The 23,245-nt window shown below is 47.6% G+C and overlaps 1 protein-coding gene across 2 annotated transcripts in view; it reads right to left on the reverse strand.

Annotated features, from left to right (window-relative positions):
* Kpna7 (karyopherin alpha 7 (importin alpha 8)) overlaps positions 1-23,245 on the reverse strand; it is a 25,910-nt gene continuing 2,665 nt past the window's right edge. Inside the window, exons 3-12 of one of the 2 annotated variants that reach the window (NM_001347531.1) lie at positions 22,171-22,253; positions 21,206-21,474; positions 18,620-18,682; positions 17,416-17,498; positions 13,262-13,525; positions 10,120-10,350; positions 8,980-9,162; positions 5,960-6,106; positions 1,923-2,008; positions 1-491 (exon numbers count right to left, since the gene is read on the reverse strand). In NM_001347531.1, coding sequence (NP_001334460.1) covers positions 1,964-2,008; positions 5,960-6,106; positions 8,980-9,162; positions 10,120-10,350; positions 13,262-13,525; positions 17,416-17,498; positions 18,620-18,682; positions 21,206-21,474; positions 22,171-22,253 — 1,368 coding nt within the window. In that variant the 3' untranslated portion in view covers positions 1-491; positions 1,923-1,963. The remainder of the gene's footprint in view (positions 492-1,922; positions 2,009-5,959; positions 6,107-8,979; positions 9,163-10,119; positions 10,351-13,261; positions 13,526-17,415; positions 17,499-18,619; positions 18,683-21,205; positions 21,475-22,170; positions 22,254-23,245) is intronic. The other variant, NM_001013774.2, reaches the window with a different exon arrangement.

Below are 23,245 nucleotides of genomic sequence, written 5' to 3' on the forward strand. Positions count from 1 at the left end.
TGACAGGAAATAATACATGCTTTTTAATAACTATATATTAATAATCTCAGTTCCCCAATCAAAAGAAACAGACTAACAAAAAAAGATTAATAACGGCAACAAAAACAAAAGACATGGTCCCTCGTTGATCCCTCGGCTGATAAAAAATGTTTGCCACGTATATTTGACTGCTGCTGCCCAGGGCCGTGCTTGGGTCCGTCTGTGGTCCTGCTGCAGCAGGGGGAGGTATTGATGTCGGTGGCTTGTGTTACCACTGACAGTCATGCCATGGTGTCGGGTCTCTGCTGCCCCCTGAAGCCGTGTTGATGTCACTGGCCTGTGCTGCTGTGGAGGGCTGTGATGTTGTCCGTGGCTCTTGCTGTGGCAGAGGGGCCCAGCTCAGATGTCCAATATCTGTACTGCCACCAGAGACCATGTGGATGTCCGTGGTCAGTACTATCGCCAGAAGCCACGCCACGTGGAAGTCCATGATCGATCGGTACTCTGGCTGACTGTAGAGGGCAAGGAAGTTACTATTGCTGCGGTATGCAGACTCTTAGTGGAGAAATAGAGACAGAGAAGGCTTCTGTGGCAACCCCATCCCCACCCCTCCCCCTGCTCCCTCAGCCAAAGTAACAGCATAGACAGAAAGCCATTGAAGAAACCTATTAACAATTGTCATAAGGATGCTGAAGTGTGGCTTTTCACAACTGATGGCTTCCGGCCAGGGTGCATGTCAGAAAGGACACAATTTTCTTTAAAGGGCTGGCTACTGCGAGTTTGACCATGTTCCCATGAGTAAGTAGGCAACACAATTTGACCTTTCTTCTCTCCTCTTCTTTTTTTTTTTTTGGGGGGGGGGAAGGTCACAAGGGTGGGGGTAAACGTGGAAGGACTGGGAAGTGAGCGTGATCTGGGATCATGATGTGAAATCCCGAAATAATCAATAAAAGTATTATGTTAAGGAAAATCTAACTGTAAAAGCCCAGGTGCGGATGGACTAGCTGCAGAATTCTACAAGACCTTCAGAGAATGAATACCAATGTTTATCAAATGATTCAATAAAAGAGAAAACGAAGACATTCCCAGTTTTTTATAATGCCAGCATTAACCGTGATACTAAAACCAGACATCTACACTGACGACAAAAAAGAAAATTATCGGCAGCCTCCCAGATGAACAGAGATGCAAGAATTCTCAAGAAGACTCGGGGTTCAAAGGTGCTCAGTGGTTTAGAGTGTGCAGTGCTCCTGCAGAGGACCCCACTTCAGTTCCTAGCACCCACACTTGGCAGCTCACAACCAAGTGTAACTCCAGCTCCAGGCAATTCACTGCCCTCTACTGGCATCTTTGGGTAACTGCACTAACATGGCATATATTCAGATACACAAACAGAAGAAATAACAATGAATGAATGAATAGAATGCTAGAGATAATGTGGACAAAGGGAAATCTTATTCTCTGCTGTGAAAATGGCTCAAAAACCTAAACGTAGATCTACCCTACAACCCAGCTATGCCTCACGGTGGGGGGTGGGGGTGCTCGGAATTAAAAACAGCACAGAGACCCCTTTATTCTAGTATTGATCTCAGCTCCCCGTTCACATCAGCTGAGTTACAGAACCAGGCTGGGTCTCCAGAGACAGAGGAACGGTAAAGACGACTGGGCTTTCCACATACAATGGGAGTTTTTCAGCCAAAAAAAGCAGAACAAAGTCGTGCCCATCCTCCGGAAAATGGACGTAACCGGAAATGATCAGTCTCAGAAAGACAAAAGATTGCCCTTGTCTAATCAATGCTTCCCAGATGTAGTGATATGTGTGAAATCATATATGTACACATGCTAGGAGCACAGAGGTGTGGCTGCCCCCACAGAGCAAAGGGTCTAAGCTGGTTAGAGCGGTGGAGAGCGAGAGGACACAGAGAAGAATGAGATATGCTTACCATACAATCCGGTGTGTGAGATGTCTTAGTACCCCACATATTCACACTCTCAGCCCAGGCCCGGGCAAACTGTCACCATCTCCATCCTTCAAGAAAGAACAGATACGGTTATAAGCCCCAGGTCACCGGTGTGCAGTCACAGCACCGTTCGTTGTCTCTTCCACCCCAGCTGGACTAGAATTTGTTCCAATGGATTCTAGAACTTAGCTCTGGTAACCTTGAGGCCTCACAGAGGCATACATCATCCACAAACTTCTTAGGCTGGGCTTGGGGGCAAGAGTTGAGGAGGAGCCATGTGGAGCAACTACGGGCAGCTGTGACCCACCAAATGAGGATTCTGTGAGCTGAGCTCAGGTTCTCTGAAAGAGCAGTACTTGCTTAGAACTATTGAGCCGCCTCTCCAGCCCTCACCTGGTTTGAGACTGTATCTCACTGGCTCGGGGCTCACTCATTGGACTAGGCTGGCTGGCCATCAAGGCCCAGATACACTCCTATCTGTTTCCCCAGCTCTGGGAGGACAAGTGAGTGCCATCGTGGCTAGCTTTTCTGTGGGTGCCGGAGACTGAACCCATGTCCTCATGCTTGCAAAGTAGGCACTGTATGACTGAACTATTTCTATAGATGGAAAAATCTGGGCATGGCACATGTACCTAGAACATCAGCACTTGTAAGGGCTAAAGATGGGCTAAACGGCGTCAGGGACACCACAAGGAAACTTACAGAACCAACTAACCTGGGCCCAGAGGGGCCCCCAGAGACTGAACTGCCAACCAGGGAATGCATGGGACTGACTTAGGCCTCCTGCATATGTGTTATAGTTGTGCAGCTTGGTTGTCATGTGTGACTCCTAACAGTGGGAGTAAAGGCTGTCTCTAACTCTGTGGCCTGCCTTTAGATCCCTTTCCCTGTACTGGGCTGCCTCATCTAACCTGAACAGGAGAAGATACTAGTCCTACTGCAACTTGCTATGCCAAGGCTAGTTGATCTCCATGGGAGGCCTGCCCTCCTCTGAGGAGAAAGGGAGGAGGAGGAGATGGGGAGCAGGATGGGGGAGGGGAGCACTGTTCAAGGGAGGAGGGGGGAGCTGCTACAGTATTGATGGGCTCTGAACATAGTTGCGTATGCAGTACAATACAAACAACTGATGTCTGTCTACTTCCTCTTTTGAGCCAAGGTTTGTATTGTGCAGTCCAGACTAGCCTCTGACTTCCAGCTTTCCTCAGTTTGGGATTACAGATGAACACCACCATGTCTGACCCCCTTGAATTTTTTTTTTTTTTGAGACACGGTTTCTCTGTGTAGCCCTGGCTGCCCTAGAACTCCCTTTGTAGACCAGGCTGGCCTCAAACTCACAGAGATCTACCTGCCTCTGCCTCCTGAGTGCTGGGAATAAAGGCGTGCACCATCATGCCTGATTTTTTTTTTGAGAGACTCCCATGTAGCCTAGGCTGGTCTAAAATTTCTACTGTGCCTGCTTCTACCTCCCACATGCTAGGATTACAGTGGTGGACCTCACTAATATGTCTACTTTCAGTCTAATAATTAAAAATATTTTTGGGAGGGGGAGGGGGAGAGAGAGGGAGAGAGAGAGAGAGTGAGTGAGTGAGAGAGAGAGTGAGTGAGTGAGAGAGAGAGAGAGAGAGAGAGAGAGAGAGAAAGAGAGAGAGAGAGAGAGAAAGAGAGAGAGAGAATGCACACATGTACACATTCCACAGCATGTGTGGAGGGGTTAGAGGTCAACTTGTGGCAGTTGGCTCTCTTGCACTAATTAGGTCCTGGGAATTGAACTCAGCCCCTCAGGTGAGGCAGTAAGCACCTTAGCACCTTTACACCCCGAGCCGTTTTACCAGTTCCATCTTGTGGATTTTTAAGCAGACTTGGCTGCCATTGAGAACACGTGTGCTGTGACCCCCCCCCCCCACCCACCCATCACCGCTCTCCCTCTCCCTCTTCCCTAACTGAAACTCTGTCCTCGCTCACACTAACGCCTAGCTCCCACTCCGCCCAGCCTCAGTTCTCTACTATCTGCTGCTATGCACTTGCACTGTCTCAGGTCCTCAAGGAAGAGGAATCAAACAAGACCTGTGCGCATGCGCAGAATCAGGTTCTCGAGGAAGAGGAATCAAACGAGCCATGTGCGCATGTGCAGAATGTGTAACTACCATGCGCACAGGGTCACGTGCACCCGTGTGTACAGGGGCCAGAGGTTGACTTCTGGTGTCTTCCTCAATCACACTCCACCTTCGTCTTTTGGGGGTGGATGTCTCTCACTAAATCTGGAGCCCTCCAGTTTGGATAGACTGGATGGCCATCAAGCCCCCCGTCTCTGTCTTCCAAACAGTGGGATTCCAGGTGCCTGTGCCTTGCCCAGAGTTTTACATGGATGTCAGATTACAAGCCTTGGCCCTCATACTTGTCTGGCAAACATGTCACCAACTAAGGATGTCTTCAAAGTCTCCACTGCCTTGAATTCCCTATGCACTTGAGGATGGCCTTGAACTCCCGACCTTCCCAGCTTTTACTTCCTGAGTGCTGGGGTTACAGGCCTGCGTCATCTCCCCCTGCGAAGTGGTCACCTGGTAAACTTTATGTTATTTATATCCTACCACTGGATAGACCTTTACAGAAACCTCTATCTGATCTCTACTTCCCCAGGCCACAGACAACTCAGACATTTTATGGAGTAACTCATTCCCAAACTTATGTGTTCTAGAAAGAGACAAAATGTAGTGTTGAAATGGTTTCCCCCAAAAGCTGGGCCAGACGGCATTGTTTGCATTCTTAGAAAAATCTCTTTCAGAGTATTGTCCTTTGTCCCTTCCACTCCTATTCCCCTGGGTGGGGCTCGAGGGGGGGCGGGGGAGGCAAGGGAAAGACAGTTTAAAACCAGAAACCAAGAGATAAGCTCCCATGGGTGTAGACTGGCTTTGTGTGCCCTAGGAAGGCTAAGGCCAACCTCAGTTGTCATTCCATAGGAGCTATTTGTGTTGCTTAAACAGTGTGTGTGTGTGTGTGTGTGTGTGTGTGTGTGTGTGTGTGTACCCTGTGCATGAGGTTAGGGACAATCGGCAGGAGTCATGATTCTCCTATCACGTACATGGGTCCCAGGGATGCCAGTCCTCAAGCCTGACATGGAGCGCCTTTACACAGACGTTGAGGATAGTCTCGTATCATTTGAGAGGAGGGAACTTTAATTAAGAAAATGTCTCCAGGGCTGGTGAGGGGGTGCAGCAGCTAAGAGCACTGACTGATTTTCCACAGGTCCCGAGTCAATTCCCAGAAACCACATGGTGACTCATGACCATCTATACATAAAGGGATCTGATGCCCTCTTCTGGCCTGCAGGTGTACATGCAGACAGAGCACTCACAAGCAAGCAAGTGAGCAAGCAAGCTAGTAAGCAATAGAAAATAAAAGAAAGAAAGAGAGAGAGAGAGAGAGAGAGAGAGAGAGAGAGGGAGAGAGAGAGAGAGAAAGAAAGAAATTGCCTAAGAGAGGCCTGAAGGGAATCCTGTCAGCTCCTGCCTCCAGGCTCCTACCATGGTTGAATTCCTGTGCTGACTTCCTTCAGTAGCAAACAGTGATGTGGAAGCTTAAGCCTAATTAACCCTTTCCTCCCCAACTTGCTTTTGGTCATTGTGTTTCATTGAAGCAATAGAAACCTTAACTAAGACACCACCCATCATCCATCTTGCCGACGACGCCTCTGCGGTGTGTTTAATTTTGCATTGCATCTCTCCCTGGATTGGGATCTGTTTAGCTAGACTGACTAAGCACTGGGTCAAACATCCGTGCTCACCCAGGACTGGGATTCTAAACATGGATCAACAAGCCTGGGTTTCTCACATGGGCTCAAATTTAGGTCCTCACACTTGCATAGCAAGCACTGGATCATCTGAGCCATGCCCCAGCTCCCAGACAAGCTTCCTGATACTCAAAGGCCACCTGTAGAACGGGGACCAGCCGGGTTCACAGGATAATGGTGGAAGCACGGCCACCAAGAGCCAGCCCCACAACACAAGGGTCTCCTTACTCACCTCACAGAAGTATTTCTCGATGATGTCCAGGGCGCTATTGCTGATGGAAATGTTGTGGTGGTGCTGTAAACACTCAATTTTTTCAAAGCCACCAAATTTTTCTATCTGAAAATACAGCCTTTTCTTCTCTTGTAGATTGTCTATATGCTGAGGATGGGCGAGAAGCCAGCAAAGAGACAGTGAGACCCAGAGCGTGCTTGGGCAGTGTGTGTGTGTGTGTGTGTGTGTGTGTGTGTGTGTGTACTCATGCGTGTGTGCGCGCGTGCACGTGGAACTTCAGCTGGCCAGCCTTAAGGGGGCTGTTTTAGTTAGAGGCAGACCTGATCCAGGAGGAAAGGTCACAGACCCATTGAAAAGGCCAAGATCTCCCTCCTCTCCTGTCATTAATTCATTTCCTCAATCGTGCTTGAGTGCATTTATTTACAAAGTCCACCCCTGCCTTTAGTCATTCACAAAATCATCCACAAAGTCTTTCATTCACAACAATCACCCAGGAATTCACTCACTCATTCACAAAATCACCCAGGAATCCATTTGCCCAGGAATGCATCTGCTAATTCATTCATTCACAAAATCACCCAGGAATTCATTCACTCATTCACAAAATCACCCAGGAATTCATTCACTCACAAATACATTCATGAAGTCACCGGTGGGTTTATTTGTTCACACAGTCATTCACTTTTTTACTAAAAATGTATCCAACATTCATAGGATACTAATGTAATAAATCCAAAAAGGCATTTGTCCAAAGCACCAAAGAATTCAAAGTAAGAAAGCATTTAATAAACATCAAAGCCTAGATGAGCATTACAGGACTCTAGGAACTGCTGAGACAGGGTCTTACGCAGTCCAGGCCATCCTTGAACTTGGCTATGTAGCTGAGCACAGTAACCTCAATCCCTAGTCCTCCTACCTCCACCTCCACCTCCCCAGGTGTGGGCTTGGCAAGTCCACTCAACGCAGTCATTAAAGGAATCCATGGTATCAGCGCATAGCATTTCTCTCTTCACCTTTGTCCTGACCGTCCTTGGGGAATGACATTATCCTGTCCAGGCACAGTGCCACTCAGGAACGATTTATAGTTCTTTCCAATCCAGGCCTGTCTTTCTTCTATGACTTTAACCCCTGGTGGTTTACTGGATCTTAAACAATTGATATAGGGAGGCTGGAGAAATGGGTCTGTGGCTAAGGGCATTTCCCAAAGGACACAGGTTCAGTTCCCAGCTCCCACAAGGTAGCCCACAGCTATCTCTAATTCCAGTTCCAGAGGATTCCATGACCTCTTCTGGTCCCCGTGGCCCTGCATTCACGTGGTGTACAGACATACACGCAGGCAAAATATCCATTCGGATAAAATAAAAGTAAACCGATCTTTTAAAATAAATCTGATGCAGAAGTGGGCGTGGCGGGGTGTGACTCTAATCTCAGCATGTCAGAGGTCTCAGGAAGCTCAAGTGTTACCATGTGTCCTATGTAAGTCATACAGGGAGACCGTGTGTTCAGTGTAAGTTATGTAGGGAGAGCCTGTGTCAAATCTCAAAAGGAAAAGCATCAAAACCAAAAATGTGTCTGGAGAGATGTTTAAGAGCAAAAACGCCTCCTACAGAGGTGATCCTATGTGAGGTGGATTCCCACACACATCAGGGGCTCAGAACCACCTGCCACTCCAGTCCAGGGGACTCTGGTGGCTCTGGCCTCTGTTGGCACCTGTACTCATATGCACATATCCACATACAGACACATAGCCACACAAATGAAACAAACAACCCCTCGGCTCGTTTGTTCTGTTGTGAAGCTTCTGAGGGCTTTCTCTGCTCGTCTGCCCCAGACCTCAGTCCTCTCCCTCTCCCTCCATCTTCCATCTTCTTGCCCTTGCTATGCTACTTGCGTCTCTCCTGGTTATTCCTTTGCCTACGATGTTTCTCCCCAAGTGTCCGCGACGCGAGAGTCATCCACATGCTCACTTCTCACGCTTAGAGAATGTTCCCTCCCTTCCCTGAGCACCACAGGTGTGACAGCAGCCACTACCCTCTCTCAGTAGTGTCTCCTCCATCTGGCTTCCTTCACAGGAAATGCCTACAGAGTCCCCCGTGTCACTCACACATGGACTCCCTAGAAGAAGGATTCCAACAGGTATGCTCTGAGCTCTTGTCACCAAGGCGCTCATGTGACAAAATGTTGACAGACCAATATACAATTTCTTCATAGATTGCATAGCCCAGGCTGGCCTCAAACATACTATTTAGCCCAGGCTGCCTTCAAACCCATGACCTCCCCTCTCCTCTCTTGAGTCCTAGGATGACAGGTCTGGCTTGGAGTCTTTTTTTTTTTTTTTTGAGACAGGGTTTCTCTATATAGCCCTGGCTGTCCTGGAACTCACTTTGTAGACCAGGCTGTCCTGGAACTCAGAAATCAGCCTGCCTCTGCCTCTCAAGTGCTGGGATTAAAGGCGTGTGCCACCACTGCCCAGCTGGAGTCCTCTTTTTGAGTGCATTGTGTTACCCACAGGATGTAGGGAGGGTAGGAAGAATGGCTCAAGAATCCTCATGATTCATTCATTCACTCTCTCATTCATTCAGAGTCTCACATAACCCAGGCTAGCACTAACTTGCTATATGGCTGCGGAGGACCTTCAATTCCTGATCCTTCTACCTTCTACTCCCAAGTTCTGGGATTATGGGCATATCTTTGCATGCCTGCATTATGTGGTGCTGGGGATGGAACCCAGGGCTTCACACATGCTAGGGACAGTTACTGCCACATGAGTTACACCTCAGCCCCACCTACTTGGGTTACTTTTTTTTTTTTTAACATTCATCTTCTCTCTCACACCATGTGTGTGTATCAACACATGTACCATTGCATGGGTGTGGATGTCAGACAACTTGTGGGAGTCAGTTCCACATGGGTCAGCTTGGTGGCAATACCCTCACTCACTGAGCCCCTAGGTGCCCCACCTCCAGTCCCCACCCTGCTATGAGGGAGCACGCTCACTGTCTTCAGTTGGAACAGCTCACCTGGAGGAGATAAGAAATGATGTCTAGGACGATGATGACCACCTCCAAGTCTGGGGCGGAGAGCAGACTCAGCATTGGCTCCAAGATTCCCGAGTGGGCAAGCAGAGTCAGCTGGTCCTGAGAGGCTCCTGTTGCAATGTTAATCACAGTGCACACAACCTCCTTCTGGACTTTTAATTCTGCCTGCAAACACACAGAGAGGTTCATATTCCTTCCAGAGCCCAACCTGATTCACTTATTGTTGGCTTTGTATATTTTGAGACAGTCTCTCAGTGTAGACCAGGCTGGCCCCCAACTTGCTATAGAGATGAGGGGGACCTTGACCTTCTGGCCCTCCTACCTCTATTCCCCAAACACCACCTTTATGGTTGAGACCACAGTGCCTGGTATATGCAGTGCTGGTCACCAGGGCTTTGTGCGGCAAGCAAGCCCTCTGACAACTGAGCCACATGCCCAGTCTTTTCTGTTTGTTTTGGCTTTTAAAAATAGGGTTTGGGGGGCTGGAGAGATGGCTCAGTGGTTAAGAGCACTGACTGTTCTTCCACAGGTCCTGAGTTCAATTCCCAGCAACCACATGGTGGCTCTCAACCATCTGTAATGGGATCCGATACCCTCTTCCGAAGGCAGCTACAGTGTACTCCTATATATATAATAAAATAAATAATTCTTTAAAAAAGGGGTTTTACTCTATAGCCCACACTACCCTGGGACTCAGTATTAGCCTAGGCAGACCCTCAGTTTGCCATCCTGTTGTAGTAGCCTCCTGAGTGTTGAGACTACAGGTGTGTGCTACCAGACCTGGTCTTGATCAGCTGGTAAGACCTGAAGTGTACATGTGAAATTTATGTCCAGTGACCTAACACACTGCCTTCAATTCTTGATCAGAATACAACCCCAGAGAGAATTCACAAAGTAGGCTGCCTGACTCCCATCTGAGATTTGTCTTTTTTTTCTTTTCTTTCTTAGACAGGGTCTTCTAGAGCTCAGACTGGCTTTACGCACACTTTGTAGCCAAGGCCGACCTTGGACTCCTGATTATCCCGCTTCCCTCGTTTCCTGTGGATGCTGGGGCTTGAACTCAAGTCCTCACGCTTGTACAACAGACGCTTTACACACTCACTTCCCAGCCCCGCCACTTACATTCCTTAGTAGGTCTACCAAAATAGGCAGCAAGTTACACAAAAGCTGCTCCACTTGGTGTCTGGGCCCAGCGGCCACGTTGCTCATGGTCCAGGCAGCCAGCACCTGGATGGAGGTCTTCGGGTGCTTCAGGACCTGGCCCAACACCTTCAGCATGCCAGCATCGATAGCCATCTGGGTCTGTTCATCTGTTCCTGCCACAATGTTGCCTATAGTGTGGAGACAAGGTATCTGGAAGGACAAAGAAAGGTGTCTAAGGATTGCAAACCTGTCACTCTACAGTTAAGTCACACATTGAGTGCGGCGCAGAGAGATGTGTGCAAATCTGTAGTGTTGTATTTGGTCAGCACACCCATAGCTGCTTTTAGGGTTTCAGGTGCTTGCTCACTGCTCCTGGTCATGGAGGGTAGACGAGGGACACTTTTATTAGGAAATGACTAGGGGCCAGGCATGTGGCTTTTGGAAGAGTGCTTGCCTGGCATGTATGAAGTTCTGTGTGTAAACCTGGTATGGCACGCACGATGCACCTGCAGTCCCTGTAGACTGGAGGAGGTGTCAGGTGGTCCCAGGGATCCCTCTTGGCTACGTCTTGAATTTAAGGCTAGCCTGGACTACATGAGACTCTGTCTAAAACAAGAAAACTTTCAGCTGTCTTGTTTTTGTTTGGAGATTTTGTTTGAGGGCTTCTCATGTAGCCCAAGCTGGTCTTGGACTCGTTATGTAGCCAAGGACATTGAGCTTCTGATACTCCTGACATTTGTGTGTGTGTTTTTTTAAAGATTTATTTACTTATTATTTATTTATTATATGTAAGTACACTGTAGCTGTCTTCAGACACACTCCAGAAGAGAGCATCAGATCTCATTACAGGTGGTTGTGAGCCACCATGTGGTTGCTGGGATTTGAACTTTGGACCTTCGGAAGAGCAGTCGGGTGCTCTTACCCACTGAGCCATCTCACCAGCCCGACTTCTGTGTTTTTGAGGCGAGGTCTCAACCCACACCATCTACATAGCTGAGGATGATCTTGAACTTCCTGGTCCTCCTGCCTCCACCCCGAGTGCAGGGAGCACAGGTGTGCTCCACCTGATTCCTTTCTACAGTACTGGGAATGGAACACAGGGCTTCCTAAATCCTAGGGGAGCATTCTTACCAATGAGCAACATCCTTAGCCTGGCCTTGAACTCACAATCCTTTGTCAACTTCTGCTAGGATCGCATGTGGACACTACACGTCCACCTCACTAAATTCTCAACGGGGGAAGCGAGAGCTGATTATGGCGTCTATATTCGTATCCATGCTGGCTTCTGCCGGATATTTCATTGGAGCCAAGGAGTACCCAGGGGCTGCTTCTCTTGACGTGTTCACCAGCCCCTCTGTGGGTCCCAAGGGTGGGCCTATGATCGAGCTTAAGGCAACCAGCATCCCAGGAGAGATGACTGGCCATTGATTTGGATTTCTTTGTACTGAAGTGGCAGCCCCCAGTGAAGGCAACCGAGAGCAAGCACTAGGCTTTCCTAGATTATCAGGCTAAGTACTTCCCACTCATGTGACAGGTTTGTGTGTCACCATAGCCTGGTCCACATAATACCAACTGGGCCTCAACACTTCCATTAAAAGTTGATTCCAGGGACTGGAGAGATGACTCAGCGGTTAAGAGCACTGGCTTCTCTTCCAGAGGTCCTGAGTTCAATTCCCAGCAACCACATGGTGGCTCACAACCGTCTGCGATGGGACCCAATGTTCTCTTCTGGAACGCAGGTATATATGCAGATAGAGTACTCACATACATACAATAAATAAACAATTTCTTTTTTTTTTTTTAAAAGTTGATTCCTTGGGGAGGTGAGATGGTTCAGTGGGTAAAGGTGCCCTGTAATCTCAGGCTGGTTGGCCTGAATTCAATTCCCAGGGCCCACGTGGTGGAAGGAGAGGGTCAGCTCCTCCAAGCAGTCATCTGGCCTCCACACGTGCATCATGGCACATGCTCACCTCCCAACACAGTTAATGTTTACATGTTTAAAGTTACCTTTTTAAAGACAGGGTCTTCTTATGGAGCCCAGGCTAGCCCCATTTCCTATCCTTCTCTCTCAGCTTCCTATGTGTAGTTACATGCATGTGACACTGCACCTGGCTACCTGTCTCCTGATAGTCTTCCTTCTCCCTGCCCTCAAGTACAGTCACCAAACTCAATTTGACATCTGAAAAGAAAAATGCCATGGTGATCTCAGAAAAGATGGTCTCTAAAGCTGAACATGATACTGTGAAAGGATCGTGACTGAGAGAGGTCGAGCTATAACAGAGCCAGACACAGGGGTGTGAGCCTACAGTGCCAGCACTAGGGCAGAAGCAGAGGGACCAAGAGTCTGAGGCTATCAGCTGCAGATTGAGTTCCAGGCCAGTTTGGGCTACATAAGACATTTCTTACATATTATAGATGTTTTACTATATTGTACACAGTATATAGTTTATATATTCCAGGCACAGTGGTGGATGCCTTTAGTTCCCATACTCAAGAAGCAGAGAAAGGTAGGTCTCTGTGTGTTTGATGTCAAGTCTACATATGAAGTCCAGGCCAACCAGGACTACACAGTGACGCCTTGTCTGTGTGCTTTGACTGTGTTTTTTGTCTGTGTGTTTCTTTTTGTGTCTTCCTCTCTCTGTGCTTCTGTGTCTGTCTGTATATGTTTGTCTCTCTGTCTGTGTGTGCCAACCTCTCTGTCTGTGTATGTCTGTCTCTGTCTCTGTGTGCCAGCCTCTCTGCCTCTCACTCATCTGTTTCTTTTTGTTTGTCTTTCTCTGTCATCGTGTGTGTGTGTGTGTGTGTGTATTATAATTATGTATTATGGGTTCAGTAAGACCCATTTTGTTTCCTGAGACATGATGTCACACAGCTCAGAAGAGCCTTGGACTCATTTGCAGCCAAGCATGACCTTGAATTATAATCTCCCTGCCTCCATCTCCCTGGTGCTGAGATTATAGGCATGCTCCACTGTGCACAGTTTACATGGTATGGGGACAGAACCAGGGCTCCATGGATTCGAGGAAAGCACACTCCTAACTGAGCCACAGTCAGCACCCGCAGGCCCTACCTAACCTGAAGCAGCCTCTTGCAAAGGCCTGTGGGACAGGATGACATTTACCGAGATGCTGAGTTCCGAGCTGGTCATAAGCTCTACAAGCCTGGGCAGGATGCCAGTGGTCACCACATGATGGATATACTCTTTGCCACCCTTGGTCAGGTAGGACAGGGCCCAGCAGGTATCTGCGAGGATCTCATTATCACGATGCAGCAGGAGTTGACAGAGGGGAGGTAGCATCTGCCGCACGGCGCTCTCACTGGGATATGGATCTTTGTTTCGGCATAAGTTGGACAAAGTCCATGAGATGTTCCGAAGAAATGTGATCTGTGACGGGGTACAAAGGAGACAGAATGTAAATGGTGGCCGTCCCTTCCCATCCCCTTCCATACTATTTATTGATTAGTGCAGACCAAAGCAACTGTTGAGTATCAAAAGAGCTTCTTCGAGGCAGTGATATTTGTGAGGGACAAATACAATGAACTTTATATTTAAATATGTAAATATCCTATGATGTGTGCCTTGTATGCTTCAGGATGCCTTTCCCTACTCTGCTCAATGGATGACTTAATCATTTTAAGATGCTCTCTTTATTTATGTATATAGTTGCATGTCTGTGCTTGGGTATGGGTGTGTGTGCACACATGCTCATGAAGGGCAGGAGATGGAATGGATTAATTATCCCTGGAGCTAGAGTTACAGACATTTGCCATCCAACCTGACACAGGTGCTGGGAACAGAAGTCAGGTCCTACACAAGAGCAGGCCCTCTTGACTGCTGAGCTGCCTCTCCAGTCCCCGAGCCTAATGGTATTAAAATGTTACAACACGTGTGTGCGAGAGTACATGTGTGCCTGTGTCACGACACACATGCGGTGGTCACAAGGACACCTCGAGGTGTCAGTTCTCACTCCCCAGTCTCACCTTGCTTGAAGCAGGACCTCTGAGTTTCTGGCTTTGTGTGTACATCACACTTGCTAGCCAGCAAGCTTCCTAGTATTCTGTTTCTACCTCCTACTTCTCCATCTGAATGTTGCGGTTGCAGGTGGCTGCTACGGAACCTGGCATTAGGTGGGTTCTCGGGATTTGAACTCAAAGTCCTTACACTTGTATTGGAGTACAGTAAGCCCACTGAGCCACCTCCCCATTCCTTGGTTTCATTTTCATTGACGAGAAAAACAAACAAGCAGCTGAGTGCAGAAGCACTGATCTATAATCTCAGTCATGGTGGAAGCCCAGAGAGTGTAAGTATGAGACCGCCAGCCTGCACAGTAAGTTCAAAGTCACCCCAGGATACATGAAGACTAACAAACAAACTCAAGAATTACTTTGTCTGCTTGCCATCTGTAACTCTACTGGCTTGACATAATCATTCATTCATGTATATTTCTCTCTCTCTCTCTATACACACACACACACACACACACACACACACACACATATATATACATATGTATATATATGTGTGTGTGTATATACATATATACACACACATATTAGCTATACATATATTTTCTATATATACTTGCTATATATCTGATATATCATATATGATATATGAGATAGATAGATGATTGATTGATAGATAGATCATAGATGGATAGAGAACAATTGAGCCCAGGGTCTTATGTATGGTAATCAATCATCTACCACTGAGCAACATCCTTATTCTATTGAAAAAATATTTTTATTTGTGTATGTATGTGTATATATATGCCACGTACCTGTGGAGGCCAGGAGAGGGCAGCAGATTCCCTGGACTTAGAGTTACAGACTCTTGCGAGCCACCTAGAGGGACTGCTGAGAACTGAATTCAGATCCTCTGGAAGAGTAGCAGGTGTTGTTGACCCCTGAGCCACCTCTCCAGCCTTTTCTCCACCTCTAGTCTTTTTGATTTTTTATTTTGAGACCTGGTGCTGCTAAATTGACCAAACAGGCCTTGAACTTGAGGCATCCTGCCTCAGCCTCCCAAGTAGCAGAGATTTCAGGCCTGCTCCATTAAGTCCAGCCACACCTGTCTTCTTCCCCTCCCTCCCTCCCTCCCTCCCTCCCTCCCTCCCTCCCTCCCTCCCTCCCTCCCTCCCTCCCTTCTTTCTTTCTTTCTTTCTTTCTTTCTTTCTTTCTTTCGAGGAAAGGCTTTTTACCATACAGCCCAGGAAGCTTTAAATTTTTAAAAAATGTATGTATGTGAGTATGTTTGTGCCATGGAGTCCTGCTGGAGTCTGCTCTCTCCTCTTACCGTGTGAATTCTAAGGGTTGAACTCAGGTCCTCAGGCTTGGCAGCAAGCACCTTTACCTTCTGATCCATTTTGGCACCCCAGGCCCCAAACTCTTGACGATCCTCCTGCCTAAGCCTAAGTCCTATGCTCAGTCATCTCTGATCTTTTAAGGTCATTCTTCCGGCCAGGCGACGGTGGCACACATCTCAGAACTTGGGAGGCGCACACAGGCTGATCTTTGAGTTGAGGCCAGCCTGGTCTACAGAGTGAGTTCCAGGATGGACCAGATCACACAGGAAACCACCCCCTTCTCAAAAAAGTCATTTTTCTGCTCTGCCTGTGGGTCTTCCCACCTAAATAGTCTGCTCTAGGGATCCCTGTGATCTGTGTGGAAACAGGACCTGAGACTATCGACCCCACCCATCTAATCTTCCCTTGACAACTCTTTAGCCATGACCCGCCTCCGATTTTTCAGAGTAGATGAGGCACGGTTCCCTCTGCAGCTGCAGGCAGCCCTTCAGGTTCCCTCTGCAGCTCAGGCTGACAGTGAAATTGCCATCCTTCTGCTGAAGTTTTGTGAATGCTGGGATCACGAGTGAATAGTACCATGGCCAGCTTCCTACCTGATGTGGAACACTGGAGGCGCAAGGGCCTTATCCCAGGCCCTCTTCCTAGTCTAAGTCAGGGGTTGGCAATGGTTTCCATAGTCACCCCATGACGGTTTTTAGCCTCTTGTCTCACACAGTTCTTTTGTGAGTATTCAAGTGCTCTCTTGGTCTAGACACATGGCTCAGTTGGGAGAGTGCTTGCCTAGCTTGAACAAAAAGCCCTGGGTCCCATCCTCAGTACCACACAAACATGGTTGTGGTGGTGAACACGTACAGTCCTACCACTGGTAAGATGAGATAGAGGCAGGGAGATCAGATGTTCAAGGTGATCCTTGCATACTTAGTGAGTCTGAGGTCTGGCGTGAATTTATGAGAATCTACCAAAGAGGAGAAAGAGGAGGAGGAGGAAGAGGAGGAGGAGGAGGTGGTCAGGGGAAGAGAAGGAGGAGAAAAAGAGAAAAAGAAGAAGAGGAAGAAGAGAAAAAAGAGAGGAAGAGGAAGAAGAGAAGGAAGAAGAGGGAGAGGAAGAGGAGGAAGAAGAGGGAGAGGAAGAAGAGAAGGAAGAAGAGGGAGAGGAAGAGGAGGAAGAGAAGTCATCACCATCATCAGACCAGCAAGATGGTTTAACAGGTAAAGTCACTTGTTGCCAACTATGACAACCTAAGTTTTTCTTTCTTTCTTTCTTTCTTTCTTTCTTTCTTTCCTTTCTTTCCTTTCTTTCCTTTCTTTCCTTTCTTTCCTTTCTTTCCTTTCTTTCCTTTCTTTCCTTCCTTCCTTTCTTTCTTTCTTTCTTTCTTTCTTTCTTTCTTTCTTTCCTTTCTTTCCTTTCTTTCCTTTCTTCCTTCCTTCCTTTCTTTCTTTCCTTTCTTTCCTTTCTTCCTTCCCTTTCTTTCCTTTCTTCCTTTCTTCCTTTCTTCCTTCCTTTCTTTCTTTCTTTCTTTCTTTCTTTCTTTTTTGGTTTTTCGAGACAGGGTTTCTCTGTGTAGCCCTGGCTATCCTGGCACTCAACTCTGTAGACCAGGCTGGCCTCAAACTCAGAAATCTGCCTGCTTCTGCCTCCCAAGTGCTGGGATTAAAGGTGTGCACGAGTATATTTATTGATTCATTTACTTATTGCATTTCACTTGCTGTGTGTGTGTGTGTGTGTGTGTGTGTGTGTACATTGAACTTAGATTGTTGAGCCGGGCAGTGGTGGCGCACGCCTTTAGTCCCAGTGCTTGGGAGGCAGAGGCAGGCGGATTTCTGAGTTTGAGGCCAGCCTGGTCTACAGAGTGAGTGCCAGGACAGCCAGGGCTACACAGAGAAACCCTGTCTCGAAAAAACAAAAAAACAAAAAAACAAAAAAACAAAAAAACAAAAAAATAAATAAAATAAAAAATAAATATACTCACTGGTATGCCTTTTGAAATAAGGTTGATCAGGTGTGGGATGGCATTATTGGAGATGACACAGTCTCTGAATTCTGCACAGTCTCCTACAAATGGAAGAGAGCATGAGAACAAAGACCCAGGCACACACCTTTGAGCCAGCATTCAGGAAGCAGAGGTAAGTTCATTTCTCTGAGCTCAAGGCCATGTAGATCCACATAGTGTGTCACAAGCCAGCCAGGGCTACATCCATCTCAATCCCTTCTCCTCAAAAAGTGGGCAAGGAGAAACTCAAATTGAGTGTAATTGAGTGTCTAACTTTGAAAGTTTCTATATAACGGGGCTGGAGAGAGGTTAAGGGTACATACTGCTCTTGTAACGTATCTGAGCTGGGTTCTCAGATACATTACCCATGTCAGCTCACAATTGCCTATAATTCCACCGCCAGGGAGATCTGGCTTTCTCTTCTGGCTTCAGTGGGCACCTGTAGTCACATACTCAATACTAGACACATAGATACATGTAAGAAAACTTGTTAAAAGTTTATGTGTGATCCAGTTAGACAGCTTAGTGGAGAAAGGCACTTTCAGAATCCCGATGACTTGAGTCCAATTCCTGGGACCCACAAAATGGCAGGGAGAACCAGTTCCTAAAGACTGTTCTCCAGAGACGTTTGAGCTGTGGCATGTGAGCAGTCCCCACCCCCACCTCAAATAAATACATATAATTTTAAAAAATGTATACAAAGGATGATAGACTAAAACTCAGTTTGGAGTATCTGGCACATAGTAAGAATGGCTATATACTAGTTCCTGGTATTCCTAGGTAGCTGGTGGGTACTCATGTCACACGCAGGCACTGCACAACCACAGTTGTTCTGAGCAGAGGTCATGAACACAGAAGGAGGACAGCCAGCTTTGCCTAGGCTTTCAGTTGATTCTAAACACTAGCTGCAGCTCATACCACGACTCTCCAAAGACAGAGTTTGGTAGAGAACACTTTATTTCCCCCAAAGAATGATATGTGTGTGTGTGTGTGTGTGTGTGCGCACACACACACACACACACATACATTGTCCTGCTTCCTGAGTGTTGGTATAAAAGGCAAGTGTTGCCACGCCTGCTCATTTTTTATTTTTTTATTTGTAGACATGGTTTCGTTGTGTAGCCCTGTCTGTCCTGGGATTCATTATGTAGATCATGTTGACCTCAAACTTACAGAGACCCACCTGCCTTTGCCTCCCGTGTGCTGGGAGTAAAGATCTGCACCTGCGTGTCTGGCATCTTTCTGTCTGTAAGAGAGAGTCTTGTTACATATGAGACACCGGCCTCAAACTCACTGTGTAACCTACACTGTTCTCATGACCCTCCTGCCCCAACCTTGCCTAGTCTTTAATATACCAATTTTTCATAAAACATTTGTGTGTGCGTATGTGTAAGTTCATGCATGTGCACACACATGTCACAGTGTGCACTTGGAGGTGAGGGGACTATCTGTAAGAATCAGTCCTCTTTTCATTATGTGAGCTGAGCTAGAGCCTAGGTCATCAGGCTTGGTGATAAAAGCCTTTTGCCCACCAAGTCATCTTACTGGTCCTTAATAAACCAACCATATCTGTATCAAATCCCATGTGGGGCTGGTACCTGAGGAGGCCAGAAGAGGGCATCAGATCCTCTGGGATGCCAGTTACAGGTGACTGTGAGCCTCTACCATGTGGATGCTAGGAACCCAACTCAAGTCTTTTGCTAGAGCAACCTTTGCTCTTTACTACAAAACCATCTCTCCAACCCCTGACTGTTTTGAGACAGTCTCCCTATGTAGCTCTAGCTGACCTGGAACTTTCTATGTAGTTCAGGTTGGCCTCAAATTCAGTATGTAACCAAGGGTGACCTTGAACTCTACCTGATCCTCCTGCCTCTAACTTCCAATTACTTGGATCAGAGGTGTGCAGTCTCATGCCCAATTTTACATTGTCCTAGGGACAAAAATCCCAGGCCTCCTGCATGCCAAGCAAGCACACCCAGCCCCAGTAGATGAATATGACACTCAAGAAGTCTTGGTTTACACCATCAGCTATCAAGACAATGCCTAAATCACACCTACCTCGGTCTTCTTAAGTTTCTTATTGACCCAAAAAAATACAAAATCCAACCTCTGTCAAAGAGGGAATTCTCCAGAAACATTGCAAAATGGTTGTTTTGCTGTACCGAGATGGCACAAGCCTTTAATCCTAGCACCTGGGAGGCGGAGGCAGATGGAACTCTTGAGGTTGAAACTAGCCTGATCTACAGAGCAAGATTCAGGACAGTCAGGATGACAGAGACAAAACATTTTGTCTCAAAACCAAAACCCAAACAACCAAACCAAACCAAACCATCCCATCTGCGTGGTTGTTCTGCATTCTTTGGGTAGCTCAGGCCTGAAGTCCCTGGAGACCCCAGTGCTGACTCAGGCGGACTGTAGCTTCTCTGAACTTGAAAACTACTAACACTTGGTTAGTTTTAATTGTCCAAATCCCAAGGGGCTCAATTGAGCCCCACCCCCACCCCCAGTACACTCTGCTAATTTCAGCCTAGAATCTGGGGCTTCCAACTCTTTCCTGCCTTGGATTTTCCCATGCCACATGGGGCATAAAGCATTTACCTCCCAGACCACACTGGGCTTTTCAGGGAAGACATCTCATTTCAACCTCAGAAAACTGTTTCTGTCTCTATCTACAACTATACTATTATATACCACCCCTGCAACCTCCCCCCCACCCCTGATTTTTCCCAGGAGATAGATATAGGCCTTCTAGGGTCTTGGATTACTTAAGAAGAAACACATGGGCTGGAGAGATGGCTCAGTGGTTAAGAGCACTGACTGCTCTTCCAGAGGTCCTGAGTTCAAATCCCAGCAACCACCTGGTGGCTCACACCATCTGTAATGGGATCTGATGCCTTCTTCTGGTGCATCTGAAGAGAGAGTGACAGTGTATTCACCACATACATTAAATAAATAAGGATAGACACATACTGCAAGGGCCTAAGCCTTATTTTTGTTCCGTTTTGAGTCATGTCCTCATGTAGCACAGGCTGGCTTTCTACACAAGGCCAAGAATGACCTTGATCTTCTGGTCCGCTTGCCCCGAACTCCTCAGTGCTGGGTCTGCAGGCAGCTACCCCATTCCTGGCTTATAAGATGTTGGGATGGAATTTGAAGCTTCCCACATGCTACTTAACCCAGACTACTGTGGTCTCCCTTTTCATTTTCTGGGGACAAGGGCATGCTACGCATCCTTGGCTGGCTTAGAACTCAAGATGACCCTCTCATTTCTGTCCCCTACGCGCCGGGAATACAAGTAGGCATCACCATACTGTCCAGGGATCAAAACTCGTCCTCACACTTTACCCCCCGACCTTGTGGTTGTTTGAGACAAGGCTCTCAGGGACCCCAGGCTGGCCTCAGATCTAACCTTGAATTCCTGCTCCTCCAGCCTCCACCTCCCCAATGTTAGGATCGCAGCTGTGCACCGCTGCACGTAGCCCTGGGCTTATCTGTGATCCGGAAGCGGCTGTAGGCCCTGGAGAGAGCCGAGCCTCCTGTGCTGCTTCCTGCTTTAGCCTCATCAGGTCCCACCTCCACTCTCAGTCTCTGACCTTTGCTTTGGGCTGTGAAGCAGCTCACTCCACAGCACTAGGTATTTACATTGGGGTGATGCGGGTGCCAGGAAATCAAGTGTAACAGAGACCCCCGCCCCCCACCAGCACACAACATGTCTATCCTCCCCCTCCCACCCACCCCATGCCTTAGCACGCTGAGGACAGTGTCTTACCAGCGATATTCCCAAGGGCCCACACTGCCTGCTCAGACACTGTCAGGTGTGGGGAACAGAGGAGTTCAATCAGGGGCTGAATGGCACCCTCTTTCACAACAGCTCGGGTCTGCTCTGAAGTTCCTGAGGCAATGTTGGTGAGCACCCATGCGGCCTCGAACTGCAGCTTGGGGTGAGGTGTCGCCTTCAGGAAGTCCACCAGCTTGGGAATGAGCCCGGCCTCAATAATCAAATTGAGAGGAGGGGTATTTTCCTGCGAGATCATTTCCCTGTGCAGTGAGACAAAAAGAGTAGGGGAGAGTCACAATGCGCGGGAACACCTGCTCTTGGCATTCTTATCTGCTTTTTTCCAATGTTACTAGTTGAACCCAAGGCCTCATATATGCCAGGCAGGTGTTCTAACCACTGAGCCTCACCCCTAGGCCTTCGGGGGATTCTAGGCAGGTGCTCTAACCACTGAGCCATGCCCCCAGCCCCTCACTGGGGGATTCCAGTCAGGTGCTTAGCCACTACTAAGCCCCAGCCCCTCACTTGGTGTTTCTAGGCAAGTGTTCTTGCACTGAGCCACACCTCAACCCTACCCTGGGGAGTTCTAGGCAGGTGCTCTATCCCTGTGCTAAAGCCCCAATCCTTAACTACCAGATGAGGGAGTTAGCTAGAGCTATTGTTACTTCTGTAAGTCTTTGCAGTAGTCCTAAAGCAACTTTTTGCCCTTCAGGTATTATCTATGGCCTGAAATCCCTGCAGAGGCCAATGTAAATTGAGCAATTCATCTCTGACAACACGAGGCAGTTCTTAAGTTGCCCTCAAGGACAATTGAGCGTGGTGGTTGCTTCCTGCTTTTGGATGAACTAGACTTTTTCTGCATGGTATGGGCATTTTGCCAGCACCAGAAAAATCCAACAGGCTCCTGGAGCTCACTTTTGGCTATAAAACTACAAATACCAGAGTCTGCACTGTGGTACCTGGCAGCCCGGGTAGCCCGAAAATGCAGGATTGGATCTGAACTATTCACCGCTTGGATGATGTCGTCCAGAGTGAAGTTGACCTGCCAGGAAAACCACATTCAGGTTAGTCATTCAGTCTCTGTCAGAAGAAAGGCTAGGAGTGAGGAGATGGTCAGAGGGCAAACTGAGCTTAACTGTCCTCTGAGAGGCTTCACCCAGCATCCGATGGAAACAGAACCAGAGACCCACAGCAAAACATGAGGCAGTGCTCGAGGAATCATGTGGAAGAGGGGAGCTCGGACTGAGGATGACAGAAGGGTCAAGGACACACAAAAAACCTTCAGAATCACCTAACCTGGGCCCATAGGGGCCTCATTGAAACTGAATCACCAACCAAACAGCATGCATGTGACAGATGTAGGCCACCTACATGTATGTAACAGATGTGTAGCTTGGTTTTCCTGTGGGACTCCTAACAACTGGAGCAGGGAACTGTCTCTGACGCTGTTGCCTGCCTTTGGATCCCTGCCTTAGCTGGCCTCAATAGGAGAAGATGTGCCTAATCCTACTGCATCTAGACATGCCAAGGAGGATTGATATCCATGGAAGGCTCCCTTGTTGGGGGAGAAAGGAGAGGGTTATGGAGAGAGGAGAGAGAGGGAATGGGAGGAGAGCAGGGAGTGAATTTATGATTGGGAAATAAAGTAAATAATAAGAAATGTAAAAAAGAAAAAAGAAACACAAACAAACAAAGAAACAAAAAACAAACCAAGCTGGGCATGGTGGCACACGCCTTTCATCCCAGCACTCTGGAGACAGAGGCAGGCAGATTTCTGAGTTCGAGGCCAGCCTGGTCTACAAAGTGAGTTCCAGGACAGCCAGGGCTATACAGAGAAACCCTATCTCGAAAAACCAAACAACAACAACAACAACAAAACAGATGCCAGCCAGTTAAATAATGCAGGTAGAATCGATAAGTTCCCACAATGTAGCATCAAAATTGACAGGAGAGAAAACCTTGGCCTGAGGCTCAGTCAGTAAAACACTTGCAGAGCAAACACAAGAACTTGAGTACAAATCTCTCTACCTACTC

This window comes from Mus musculus, chromosome 5 (assembly GCF_000001635.26).
Source record: "Mus musculus strain C57BL/6J chromosome 5, GRCm38.p6 C57BL/6J".
NCBI classification, from domain to species: domain Eukaryota; kingdom Metazoa; phylum Chordata; class Mammalia; order Rodentia; family Muridae; genus Mus; species Mus musculus.